Source organism: Dasypus novemcinctus, chromosome 5 (genome assembly GCF_030445035.2).
Source record: "Dasypus novemcinctus isolate mDasNov1 chromosome 5, mDasNov1.1.hap2, whole genome shotgun sequence".
Lineage (NCBI taxonomy): Eukaryota > Metazoa > Chordata > Mammalia > Cingulata > Dasypodidae > Dasypus > Dasypus novemcinctus.
The window spans coordinates 71,166,581-71,181,546 of NC_080677.1; the positions used below are offsets into that span (position 1 = coordinate 71,166,581).

The 14,966-nt window shown below is 32.8% G+C and overlaps 1 protein-coding gene across 1 annotated transcript in view; it reads left to right on the forward strand.

Moving 5' to 3' along the window:
* Positions 1 to 14,966, forward strand: part of PCLO (piccolo presynaptic cytomatrix protein) — a 376,758-nt gene that overhangs the window by 296,657 nt on the left and 65,135 nt on the right. Inside the window, exons 15-17 of the mRNA XM_071215189.1 lie at positions 2,465 to 2,589; positions 12,648 to 12,741; positions 14,840 to 14,911. Of these exons, the coding sequence (XP_071071290.1) occupies positions 2,465 to 2,589; positions 12,648 to 12,741; positions 14,840 to 14,911 (291 nt within the window). The remainder of the gene's footprint in view (positions 1 to 2,464; positions 2,590 to 12,647; positions 12,742 to 14,839; positions 14,912 to 14,966) is intronic.

Genomic DNA, 14,966 nt, shown 5'->3' on the forward strand with positions numbered 1-14,966 from the left:
TAGAAAAATGGTGCTTTAGATGATGCAAAAAATCATTTAGGGTAAATGAAAAAAATCATTTAGGGTAGAAGATATTAACATAAAATAACTATAGAAATTTTGATAGTAATTTCAGTTAAGACAGCAAGTCTTAACTGGTCTCTAACCCATTCTACAAGAAATTGTCGTGAAAGACTTCACAAAGGACAACAGAGATTTAAACTAATTTGAGGATAAGCATAAAGAAATGGAGACTATGTGCCAGGAAGGAAATTGGTAGAAGGAAAAATACTGCTGCCAGAGAGTAATGGAATGAGATCAGCTCTGCTGCAGTGATATATTCCTGTAGATAAATATTGAGACTCAATCAAAAAAACCTTGAAGGCAAGCATAGGGATGTTAGCCACTACATAATAAGGTGATCACTGACTTTTTTTTAGAGTAAAGGAGAGTCTGATTGAAAGAAATATGTAATAAAAATTCATATGGCAGTAGCCTATAGCTGATGCTATGGAGAGGGCATGAAAACAAAGTGACTGCACACAGATGGATAAGGCAAAAGTGGCATGTGGAAACGGAAATGGAGAAAATGTACAGATGAGGGCCATCTTAGGAGTCAGCAAGAGTAAGCCTGGTATAGGCTGTGAAGTCTAGACCTTGCTCTTTCACCATTTCTCACTTCCAGAAAGACTGTTTCAATCAGATCTGAACTTTTTTCAACAACAAAGAAAATGTTAGGATTTCTTTTCTTAATATCTACTTTTTTAAGACTTCCTGGAGTGGACTAATTTGCGTTTTTTTGGGGGGGGGGCAGGGTTTGGTGCTTGTTGTTTTTATTTTTCTTGATTATTGTTGTTTCGCCTCTCCCTGAGTAGTAGGATTTAATTCCATAGTAGAACTTAATCCTGGTAATATTTCTTCTAAACTCCTAGGATATTTTTTATGGCAGTGGTTTACTTTATTTAGTATTTTCTTTTTGCAAAACCGTACTCCAAATGCAATCTTGCGTAGGCACCCGATCTATATGACCCTGCCAGCTCGGGTGCTGCTCTGGTTGGGGAATGCTGGGGGCAACCCTTTCTCTCTCAGAACTGATCCCAAGCAAGTCTAAGTGTTCGTGAAGGTCCTACATAACCATGTTTTAAAAGCATTCTTTTAGAGTAGCCTGCAAGTTTTTGTTTCAATAAAACATGGTTTTCTTGTGTCATTGAATAAAAATGGATTCTAAGGCTAGCAGGGAAAGGAGATAAAGTAGATGTCTCCTAATTAAATATTTGGAAGCTATTTGAAATCTAATGAAATTAGCTACAGTCTATTTCATATTATATATTTCCATTCCCCAATACAGCACACAGTTACAGCACTTCTAAACTTTTCCCATTTCTCCTCTTCCTTTATAGCACTTTACTTAATATTTCGTATTGCTTTTTTTGATTATCAGAGAGACTCTGGGTTTTTGTGGTTCAAGAAAGGCAAGTTAGGATTAATTTTCTGTCAAAAAACAGTACCAGGTCAAAAAATACTAAAATAGGAAATTATTTTAATTACTAAATTTTAAATGAAAATTTGATTCATCTAAATTTCGATCTCACCTTCAATATAAATACAGCAAATCCATTTTTTTTGGATTATAAAATATATTACTATCTGTATTTATGGATTTTCCCTTTGAAATATAGGTCCCTTCCTTTCCATCATTTGATAAGCAAAAAGGCCATCAAACAGAATTGAGACTTCTTTTAAATTATGCCAAAAGAACCTTTCAATTCTTAAGGAGAAAAAGTAGCTAATTCAACTATTTTGAGTTACACAGGCTACTCCAAATATTTATTTGAATTGTAAATCTTTTACTATTCAATGACAATTGTGCAACCATTGAGCATCTATGTGGCAATGCCTCTTCTCTCCTTCAGCCACTAAAATTAATGGACAAGATTTTATTAGCCTATTTTCTCATTCTAATAAAAAAGCAGGCACAGCATGAGAAGCTGTAGGTTTGGATATCAGGTAGTATCATATAGGAAGAGATAAAATCTACATATAGTTTAATATTCTTTCAATTCAGTACTGTTGCCCACATCACTGCTAAGAGTTTGGAGAAATGCAAATGACATTTTCTGATAAAAGTTATCAATAAGTTAAAATTTATTTTCAAAATGCCACTTTTGAAATGGTTATATTAATGAGCATTGATAACATTTACTATTTCCCTAAGAAGAAATTTAGTTTAAAAATGTAACATTTCTGTGTAATTTTTCCTTCTGAGTTTGATAGGCCATAGCATGTTTACTAGGAATTAAAATATGCCTGGGAGCCTCCAATTAAATTACACATTAGCTGCTCTGTTCAGTTTCAAATGAAATGGAAATGCCATTTGATACTACTTATGAGACTTTCTTTTAAAAGATACTGGTAAAATATCGAATGATTAGGTATTATAGGCTAAAAAATAAAGGTTAATGAAATATTTTTCTTTTCCCTCTAGCTTCAAATCAACTATGATCTTGGAAATCTCATAATACATATTCTCCAAGCAAGAAACCTTGTCCCTAGAGACAACAATGGTTATTCTGACCCTTTTGTTAAAGTCTACCTCCTTCCAGGGCGAGGGTAAGTAAAGCCCTGCCCTCTGAGTATTTTAGGAAAACAGGCTTTACCTCATGGTTTAAAAATACTCATAGTATTTTCCAGTCTCCAATTTTAAAGACTTTCCTTATGACGGATGCGTATTATCTTCTCCTTGGTTTTCTCCATGTGCCATACTTATATATTTCCAAGTACTAAATTAAGGTAGAATAAAATATCTTTAACTATGTCTTAAAGGGTTCTAGAAGAGCCCCCTTGCCACAATGAGATGAAATCAGTATTTCAGTCCTGGAAACCATTCCAATGTGGTGACTGATCACATTGACCATGAAATTGTTGAAGGGTTTATTTGTGGCAAATTTAAAGAATTAACTTACATTCCAAAATTTTTATATTTGTGAAATCAATGTCCAAGGATATTTAAGTTACAGTTTACTTTTATAGGGCATGTATATTATCCAATAATTAATGTTCATGAAAAGACTTCTCAATACATATCTATAAGCACGTTTTTCAATTAGCATTTAAAAATACTGTAAAAAGTAAAAATAAGAATAATTTTTGAAATGTTGAATTTAGTAAATAATTTTAAAATGTATCTTGGAAATTCTTCATGATATATAAGTAGTTGATATAAAGCAAGATGTTTGCTTTTCACATAATGAATGCAAATTGCTGTACTCTGGTATATAAATCAGTACTCCAAGGCCATTATAAACCAGCGATTTGGGACCCTATAGATGATTATACCTTATCTGAATAATTTATATTAGCCAAATAAGCATGATGGAACCATAGGTAATCAACTAATGGTGGAATAATTCTTTTTTTTAAATCTAGGTTGGTAACTTGAAGAAGCTGTTTTTATTTTTTGTTCATTTTTCATTTAATTTGGGAAATGACATTTGAATATTACTTTTTTTCTTCTTTAATAAGCATTATTTTTAGAGAAGTTTTAGATGACAGAAAAGTTACATTGAAAGTATAGGAAAGTCCCATATAATCTCCCCCCCTCCCCTCCCACATTTTCTGCTATTATAACACCTTCCATTAGTGTGGTACATTTGTTACAATTGATGAACCAATATTACTTTTCATTTGGAGATTTTCAAATTTTGTTACAGAAGTAGAGAGAATAGTATAAAGACCCACCACGTGCCTATCACTTTGCTTTAACAATTATGGCTTCTGGTCAGTTGTGTTTCATTTTTATCCCTATCCTCTAACTCCACATTATTTTGAAGTGAAATTGAAATTGTTACATTTTTTTCTGCACCTATTTCAAAATACATTTCTAAAAGACAAAGACTCATATCATCCATAATAATTTTTAAATTTTTAAATAATTCCTTAATAATTTCAATTGCCTCATAATATTTTAATAATTTGTTTGAAGACCCAATTGCTATTTGTAGAACATACTACTCACCAATAGCAGAATACATATTTTTTTCAAGTGCACATGAACATTCACTAAGATAGGCTATGTTCTGGACCATAAAATAAACCTCAACAAATTTTAAAATAACGAAAGAGTACAAAATGTGTTCTCCAACAGTAGTTGGTCTGTTTGAACATGATGCAAAAAGGATTAATACATTGCATTTGAATGAGCTGTTTACTATTTATATGACTACAAGCAGATTACTAACTTCTTTGAGGTTCAGCATTGTTGATATGGAGAGAGCCAGGATAGGCAGAGCCATAATTTTAGTTTGTCAGGGAAATCAAATTAGCTAATACTTAGAAAACAATTTGAAAATGGATGAGGTGCTATATCAAATTCAATATATGATCTTTAATTTCTTCCTCCCCAATAATTTTATTTGGACACTTAGCATTGCTGGTGTTTTTGCTCTAGTTTTAATCTATAGAATGTTCTGAAAAATCCTAAATAATTTATATAGAGATTACCAACTATATATAGCCCAGGAAAAGGAAATTTTTCTTTTATGTTAATAACGTGTACCTTTATGTTGAGTTATAGCTGTATTCTGCCTAAATCTTTTAAAGTGAGTATAAAAGCAACAAGATAACTTCACTCTATCTTTGATTTGGGCATTATACCATCAGTGTTATTTAATGAGTATGTAATGAGACAAAGGACATACCCACCAAGAGTTTCTCTAATTAGTATCTGTTAATGAATGAATGAAAATCACTGTCACTAGTTTTCTATCTTTTCTAATAATATCCTAGAGTATAATCATTTATACTATATGGTGTGCTTATCCTTCACTTTCTGCAGGATTATCTTTCAATTAGAATGTTGCAAACTTGAATAACCAGAAAAGACATGCAAATAACATTAATATGTCAGTTCTTTTTAGGGTGAGTAATAGGGAATGGTGGGGATTACAGTGAAATGGAGAGGGTGTGCTTCACATAAAGCCATCTTCCTTAATGCAATTTGCCATACAAAACATGCCTGCTGGATAGGATTTGGCCCAAAGGCAGCCAATATGCCTTTTCAAGTCTTAACTCTTTTACTGAATGGCTCCCAGTTATTTCATTATCCATGGCTTTGGGATTTATTATACTTGTTAGGTATTATTTTCACTTTAGTTTAAGTTTATTCTCTGCGTTATGTCACCAATAGGTTATGGGGTAGCTCTTATAATTAATATTCTCATATTTCCTTCTTTATTTCCGTTTCTAACTTTTTTTTCCCCTGTCTTTCCTACTTTCCTGTTGTTTCCTTCACTTTCGCTCTTGGAATCAATGCAGTCAAGTCATGGTTGTCCAGAATGCAAGGTAGAGTCGGTTATCTTTCAGCGTCAAGTTATGCTGTTATGTGTAGAGTTATACTTTTTTTGCATTTTTATGTACATTTAATTTCTCTTCAACTTGGGTTACAAACTTTATTTTTCCACATATTGGAATTTATTGAATTAGGCTTAGAGCAACTTGTTCTGACCACAATTTTACTAAGTAAGTTTAGCAGATTTGTCTATAGAAAAGTATAAAACATTAAAAGCATAAAAAGTATGAATAAGGAAATAATACTACCCTGAAGTTAGACATGGCTAAAGTTTTCATTTATAATCTGTCCACTAAAACTCATTTACCCTATCATGTGATAATCATGGCATGAATTCTCCTTGACCTACTATTACAAATAAAAACATTTATAACCACAGAATAAACTGATCTTCTGGATATCTAGTACTAATGTATATCTCATCCCAGAGACATTAGCTGCCTGGTGTTTTTCCGTCACTTGGACCTGATTTTGAAACACTTCCATCCCTTTATACCACCTACACCACAAAATTATTGCTATGAAATATAAGAGGTCTTACTTTGCCTGCTCTAGTGCATCGGCAACCCCATATGAGCACCTTCCTTTGCCAATAGTAGAAAAGTGTTTTCTGATACAGCTCATAACATGTTGCATCATTACATTGTCAGCTAAGGCTCTCTCCTAAGACATAGCCGAAGTATTTTTTGTGCATCTCTTATTTGTACTACAAACTAAAAGTGTTATTTAGTTGTGGAGGTGAGTCATGTACCATCTGTAGCAATAGGGTGATGAAAATTTTAATCCTATCCAAATAATCAATGGTGCAGCATTTGTTTTTGTATATTAAAATTTGACATCTTTACCAATCCTGACAAGCTGTTGCTCAAAAAGGCTGCTGCTGATTTTTAAAGGCATAAATGCTTAAATATGTCAATAAATTGGATGAATCACTGCAGCCTTTCTAGTGCCCAGAAACTGTTTCCTTGCAACCACATAATTATTGCAACCTGTGAAATTTGATACTTTGATGGGTTCCTTGTTATAGCTGCCTCTCTCATTCCAGGACACCATCCAGGTCTCTGACTGATATGTGAAATTACTTCCGTTTCAAAGAAATAGTGTCCTTTTAGAACAGACATTATCAATCACATTATTCAGAACCTTCCTGTTTTTAATCCAGAGAAATGGAGGGGAAAGTGTCAGAATGACAGTAATTGCCTTGAAGGGAGCATGAAATATTGGGGGGGTGGGGGGAGGGAAGTAAATATAAATAGTCGTTGAAAGTATGGGATGAATTGCATTGTGATTATGATTATGATTTAGAAAGCCTGGACGTCACTTTCCTTTATTTTAAGAATTGTCAGTGTGAGAGGGAATTTTAATGGCAAGGTACTGATGATATCAAAACATTGTGAGTTAGGCTATGCAAGCTATATAATGAAGTCTTTGAGAACTTGGGTTTGAATTTTAGCCCTGCAACTTACAAACTGAGATTTTTTCTAAACTGTTTCTTCTATGGCTACCTACACACAGTTTTTTTGAAATAAATGATGCAATGCATGAAAAGTGATAAGCATAGTGTCTGGCATATAATAAGCTCTCAATAAACAGCAGCGGCTATTTTTATAGTTTGTAATAGTTATAATAAATTTCATGTAGCCAATGGTTAGTTATCTTTTGCAAAAAGAGACAAAGAATGTTTGTGCTACAGAATTATATCATATTATTTACCAGCACTATAGAGGAAACAAAACACCATTTTTTAAATAATCAAATGTAATATATCCTTCATTCCTGAACATTTTTAAATGTCCTGTCAACCAATAAAAAATTATACTTTCTTCAGTCCAGTTTTCTTTTAGCTTTCATTTTATCTTTCCACCCTTTGTATCAATATAATCGCTAGAGCAGAAAGAGCAAATACCAGACAAGATGAGGTAGCAGAAGGCAAAGAACAAATATGTTACCATTAATAAATTTAATGTTTTGCTTTGATTGAAACTAGTTTCAGTTATCAACATACCTGGAAGCCCAATTCTCTACCGGGCTTTCTCTAAACACACTCTTCAGCATATCAAACTATTTTTTCCTGGGCCCATTTAAAGTAGCTTTGGGTGTATATGCATTTCAAAGCGGAAAGTCAAAACTTACTTTATTTCTGTAGAATTTAAAGGAAAACAAAGAAGAGTAAAGTAAGTATGTTTTAAGGATCTGTTCAACATTTAATTAGCACAGACTATATGCTAGGAACTGTGCTAGGTGTTGGGTCAAGAGCTGATGACATGGCCCACACTCTGGCCCTGGAGAACACTGAAAACTATGAAGTGACAGGCAACAAACTCACCTTGGCACAGACAAGTAGAGTTTATAAAATCAGATGCAATCCAGGCTTCTCCCTAAATTAAGGAAAACACCCATCGAGGAGTAATTTTGAAAAAATATTTAAGTATGTGTGTATATATAAATAAATATAATATATATGTTAAAATATGTAACATCTAAACGTCTATATACAAATTTACTTTTGTAAATTATATATGTATATGTAATTGTGTACATACATATATACCTATATACACATATTTATATATATATGTGTGTATATGTATGTTATGTTATACTGCATTCAGTAAAGGAACACCAAGTAAAATAAAATAAATCAAGACTTTAAATGGTAATTCAATGAAAGTTAAATGAAAGAAGTCATGGTGTTCCATTCTTGTTACTCAGTTTTTCTTTTGAAGAGTTTGTTTTTTCTGGTGGTTTAGGGTAGAATAATTGAAACACAAATACATTTTTCTGCCTGATTAAAAGGTAATCTATTTATGACAAATTGTCTAATACTAGTGAATGAAATAAAAAATAAATCAGTCAAATCTTCGAGGGATGAAGGTTTAGACTTTTTATGAAATAAGCACCATGTCCCATCTTGATGAATTGACACTTCGTTTTCACATTTTTACAAACTTATTTGATTATTAGTTATGACCCATTGGTGCTAATTTAATATTAATGTCATCTTCCCACAAAGAATGAAGTGTGTTTAACAGACATGGAAGAAAAAGGATAGTAAACACTACTTTCCTCAACTTGACTTTTTCCTCATCTGACCATCGCAGACTTTGATATGGCTGTGAGAATTGTGGAGAGTTCACTTGTGTAAACGGCCAGCACCGTTCCAAGAATGGTTAGGACATGGTCACTATAAAACAAGTGTTATTTTAGGATTGGCTTTGCATGGCTAGTTCTGTGTGTGAAATAATGCAGTTGCTGAAAGTCTGCACATGATTTCATTACTTTGGCGTTTAGGCAAGTCAGCCAGGGCTGATAGAGGAGGACTCAGAACAAGGTGTGTTTACCTCCATTAATCCTAAAGACAATGGATGCCTCGGATCTAGAAAGAACTGGAGAATCAAAGTCATTAATAGAATTTTGATACTCTTAAAATGAGCATCTAAATAGTCACTCAATCAATTTGTTATTTTGCAATGTATCTGGGCAAAAATAATTATTTGTAATAATTATCCCTTTATTGTTCCCCAAACACTCTCTTAGCATATACCATTCAGAATTTTCCTAGGCAACTCTAAAAATGGCCTGATTTTTTAAATGATATGTGTGTGTACATATACATTATATATAATTTATATTATATATGTATATTAAATATATATTTAAATTGAGGTGAAGAAATTTAAATTATAAAGGAATACTTCAGCTAATGAAGTCTGCAATTAAGAAAATTATGTAAGTCACATTTTTATGATGGATCTAATCAATTGAGTTCATATAGTATATGTTTAAGAGTAAAGAATCAGATTCCCTGTGTTTGAATCCTGGCCCCACCTATTAATTACAATGCACCCTTGCCAATAGGTTAATTCCTCTATGCTTCAGTTTTCCCACCTTTCAAATGGAATAATAAATACTATGTCTCATTTGTTTGAGGGTTAAATTGATTAGCAAGTGTAAAACACTTAGATCTCTGGGGAAAAAAAGCAAGCATCTTAGCTACTTTTATTTTAATGTGCTTACTTTATATAATGCTTTTTTATGGGTGAGCCAAATATACAATGATAAGTCAATGCAATTAAATTTTTGAAGTTTTACATTTTTATAGAGATGCACAATTCCTGGTACAGAGTTGATATTCAATTGTAAGAGTATAAAAATAAATATGGATATAAAAGGTTATAATAACAATTATTCATGTTTATGAAATAAGAAATGATCAGGAACAATAAATCCATGTGAAAATATTTCAATACTGGAGACCTTTATTTTTCCTAAGAGGTACTGGGGATTGAACCTGAGACCTTATACATGTGAAGCACCCCACTGGAGACAATTTAAATATATAAAAGTATATTCAGAACTTTAGTGAAACTATGTGGAATTGCATTTGACATTAATTCTCATCTTGTTAAAAAAAAGTGTACACATTCAATATTTCAGAATTTGAAAAAGGTAATTTTGCTATTGTTCAGTCTACTGTGAATCTTGTCCTTATTCTGGCCTTTCCCATGATCTCACCATCTTGGTAACTGAGTCCGAAACAAAAAAAAAACTCATGCTCTCATCTGTTTTTCTTCTGTCTATCTAGAGATATAGTCATGATTCTGAAAACGCAATTCAAAGTTTCTAGTAACTTAAAAGAGGTCACATTCATTCTTCCTATGTCATTATGTAAAATTTTTTAAAAAAACATTAAATATAAAGAGACAGTTTACCAAATAATTTTTAACTGTTATTATAAAATAATACTGAAATTTATAGAGAATATTCCAACAAATACATGCATATTTGCTATTCAGTTTTATCAAATCTTAATGTTTTGATTTTTTTGCTTCAAATATCATTTTTTATTAAAGTAAAACATTTTACAGGCACTCCTGAAGGCACTGAGACTATTCCCCTCCCTACCATAAAACCACTAAATGGAATTTAATATTTATAATTTCCAAGCTGTCATATGATATTTAGATATATATATTTTATAGTCGTATTTTACATGATTTTAACTTTATATCATGATACCTTACTATATTTATTCTTCTGCAAATTTTTTGCTGAAAACTTTTTTCTACAATTTGCCTATCTGGATTGATGTAGGTGTCTTTCATTCATTTTTAACTACTGTTTACTATTTCAGAATATATCATAATGTATTTATTCCTTTCCTAATTGACTGACCTCTTACAAACAATGTTACAATGACTGTTCTCCATGGGAAAATTTCTCTAAGGTAGAAGTGGAATAAGCGAAGCAGAATTTTCTGGGTGGTTGTACATGTGAACTTGAACTCATTAGATATTGACATATTTGTCTGAAAAAAGGAAGGAGTGTGTACAAATTTTTACTCCCCAAGAACAGTCTATGAGATTTCCTATTTCTTTACATCATAGCCTATATTTCTCCAAAATGTTTGATATTTATCTGGGATGACAAAATTGTCAAATCCTGCACTTACTATTCTACATTCAAATGAGTTGGTTACAAGTAAAAAGAGTGCTGCTTCATTAAATTGAATTCATTATACACAGTGGCTGAAAGGTGAGATATTATAAGACTCAGCACAATAGTTCTCCATCACAGCTACATATTGATTTAGCCAGAAGCTTTTAAATACTAATGCAGAAACTTCATCCTAGAACAGTTAAATTAAACTCTCCTTAGAGGTGGAGAGGTGAGGAATCTTTGATTACTAGGTAATCCCAATAGTCAGTCAATGTTGAGAAATGCTGCCCTTGAACCTGACTGGTAGGAGAAAGAATAAAGCCAAGGAGAGAAGAAAGATACTTAACTGGAAAGCCATCTGTCAAGGTCAGTGATGGAGTTCATTCTCAACAGCTCTATCTACAATGGATGTCTAGGAATAATACTACTCATTCCAGGATGTGGTAACAATTGACACAAGGAATGTAGCAATGTTTGGTTCTATTTCTGGTTTCTGGTTTGGAATAGAATTACAAATTACAAGGGTCAGGATCCAATTCCTTTAGAAAAACGCCGTTTGTGAGGTCTATGCACATGCCAAGACTCCAGAGAAGCAGATTTGTGTTTAGGATGCTGACTCCTTCTGGAGCTAGAGTGTTATCTAGGCTCTGTGACATAAACCTAGTCAGAAAATTCTACCAAGAGGCAGTGAAGTTTAGAGAAAGGTCTTGCCTATGTGGATACCCATGACTAGTAGCAGAGAGCAGTAATCTAATTCCAACCCCATTAGCTGGTGATTGACAACTATAGATATTCTGACAGACTTCACTGGGATAAATTTTGGAAATAAGTTGGTTTTTAAACCTGCAGGATAAAAGATTCTCTTACTTAGGAGCAGATGTGGCTCGATCAGTTAAGTGTCCACCTCCCACATGGGAGGTCCCAGGTTCAGTTCCTGGTGCCTCCTAAAAAAAGATAAGCAAACAATGAGCAGACACTGAGCAAAACAATAAGCAGACAATGAACAAAAACAAATGAACAGTGAGCAGATGTGGCTCAAGTAGTTGAGCTCCTGCTTCCCACATGGGAGGTCCCGGGTTCAGTTCCTGGTGCCTCCAAATGAAAAAACAAACTGACAATGAGCAAAAAAATAACCAACAGACAATGAGCAAAAACAATGAACAAACAATAAGTGCAAACAATGAGCAAAAACAATTATACAGACAAGGGAGCCATCTGTGGGGGATGGGCAGTTTCTCTTACTCAGAAGAAATGAAAAAGTCAGGGATAAACCATAATGAATGAGGAAAAATTCAATTTATTTAATCATGTATCATAGATGTTGGCCTGAATTCAGAATTTATATTTAATTAAAATATAAGTAAATATCATATTTTACCAAGATTAAATATATGATAACAAATGTTTATGAAAACTCAGCTATAGCAACAGCCAGTCTTCATCTTTTTCTCAGTCAATACAATTAATACAATGTCAAATAGAGAAAATGAATTGAGACCCTTTTGTCTCATTAACATGACTAGATGCAAAACTATCAGAAAGATAAATATCAATTATTATGAGTCAAAAAGACATTGATATTACCATATAGTTCACATTATTATTTCCTATAGTCAGGAAAGAATAAGATTTCTACAATTATAGTATAGTTAGTAGAACACATACAAGCTTTTCTTAAAAAAAAATACCTTAGAGCAAGTAAAGTCATCCAACATAATTTTAAACTATCTTTGTCCATTTAATTTAAAATAAAGCTTGAGGCATTAAGATGAGGAGATGATTTTTTTGTGATTCAAGTCAAACTATCATCTTGAAAAGTCTGCAATATTGTCGGTTAAAGTGAATAATTAAGATAATGTTTTCTTCTTTTCTTCCAATTCAGTGTTGAGTACAAGAGAAGGACTAAATATGTTCAGAAAAGTCTTAATCCTGAATGGAATCAAACAGTAATTTACAAAAGTATCTCCCTGGAACAGGTATGTAAAGATTATTTTCTATGTGACAGATGTAAGCCAATTTAAGAAAAGTGATGAAAAAATTATTACAAAATTGGGATCCATATCTCTTTTGCCAAACAAAGAAAAAAAATTAAGTAAAATACATGTAAGAAATTAGTCAGTGAAAAGAAATAGATAAATTTCAAAGGTATCCACAGTGGTCATATTGGTCGTATTGTATGTGACCATTTTGACAAAGCAGCAAATAAATAGATAAAAGAAAGAGAGAGAGAAGGAGAGAAAGAGAGGGAGAAGGGGAGGAGAATGGAGGGAGGGATGAAGGAAAGAAGGAAAATAAGAGGGTCAATGGGAAATTTTCCATTGATTATTCTAAAATGTGAAGTGCTTCAATAGACTGGGCCATATTGGGAGAAAATATTTTTCAATTGGCTAGACTCTAAACTTTCATGAAGAATTCAAAAGGAAAATACAATTCTGTGCATAGAAGAAACTTGTTACCCTAGCTAGTGACATTTTAGAAATTTATCTGTTCTCTAACTTGAAGTCTTAAGATTCTGGCATTGTGGAGCTAAATGGTATAGAAGAAAATCGACATAAGGATGACTAGGATAAAGGGTTATCACCATAAATAAGTTAATCCAGATAGCATTGCACCAATGAACTTCTGAACATCTGCATTTCATTACTTTTCATGAATAATGGGAAATAACTGATAACTTTTAATGTTGAATACAGAAAAAAAGAGAAATAGAAAGGAAAGAAGAAATTGATATGAAACAATTTACATATGGGTTGTCTTTCAAAATTAGGTTTTTAATATGTCCTCTGCAAGATTTAAAATGTGATTATGAAGTTGAAGCTGAATTTAAATTATAATCTCATCTTTTGAATTTAAAATGAATTGAATTCACCCATAGAAATTAGTCAGTGCTACCGTTTTTTATTATTTGACTGAAACAATAAGCTATAATCCACAGTTTATAATCTGTGTAATCCTAGGCATTTTTGCAATCTTTGACTTCCATGTATTTAAAAAGTATTGATAGATTCTGCTTTCTATTTTTAAAAATGAAGTGGGTGAAACAATAGGAAATAAATAAAAGTTACCTTATGGTCAAACTCTGGGCTGGATTACAAAATCATTAAGCTTTTACATATTATTTAATATAAACTCAAGTAGCTTTAGAAAAAATTCAAATATTTTTACATAAAAGAAAAGGGGGAAAGTGGCTGTGGCTCCATCAGTTGGGCTCCCGTCTACCATATGGGAGGCCCTGGGCTCGCATCCTGGGGCCTCCTTGTGAAGGCAGGCTCGCCCGCATGCTGTGGAGCACCGTCTGGCCCACAGGCGCCAGGGAGAGCCGACTCAGCAAAGTGACCCAACAAAAAAAAAAAGAGAGACAAGCAAAAAAAAAAAAAAAAGACACAGAAGAGCATGCAGCGAAACAGAGCACACAGCAAGCAAGCCACAAGGAGGGAGGGGAAATAAAATAAATAATAAATACAGACACAGAAGAATGCACAGCAAATGGACACAGAGAGCAGACAGCATGCAAAAAGTCACAAAAGAGGGGGGGATAAAAAAAAGGGTTCACACTTTGCCCCACAATTTTATAGGTTTTGACAAAATGTATAATGGCCTGTATCCATCATTGCAATGTCATGCAGCACAATTCCAATGTTCCAAAAATGCACCATGTTGCACCTATTTTTCCCTCTTCTTCCCCTCAGAACCTCTTTTGGTCACTGCATTTATATCAATAATACAAGTTCAAAGTGTAAACTAAATGTATACACTTATAATGTAAACTGTAGTCCATGGCTAGTAGCAATGCTTCAATATGTGTTCATCAATTGTAACAAATGTACAACACTAACGAAAGGTGTTGATAATGGGGGAAAGTGTGGGAGGGAAGGAGGTGGATTATATGGGAATCTCCTACTTTTTTGATGTAACATGTATGTAATCTAAAACTTCTTTCAAAATAAAAAATAAATAATTTTAAATAAAGGAAAGGGTTCAAGGAAGTGAAAATAAGTGAGTCTACTGTATGAATGTAATGAAAAAATTTTTGATGGAAAAATGGGATTAATGACATTTTGATTTGAACTGTAGCTCAAGAAGAAAACACTGGAGGTGACAGTTTGGGATTATGATAGATTTTCTTCTAATGACTTTCTTGGTGAGGTGAGCCTCTGATTTTCTTTTTATCTGCTGCCATTGTAAAACACCAATTAAAGCT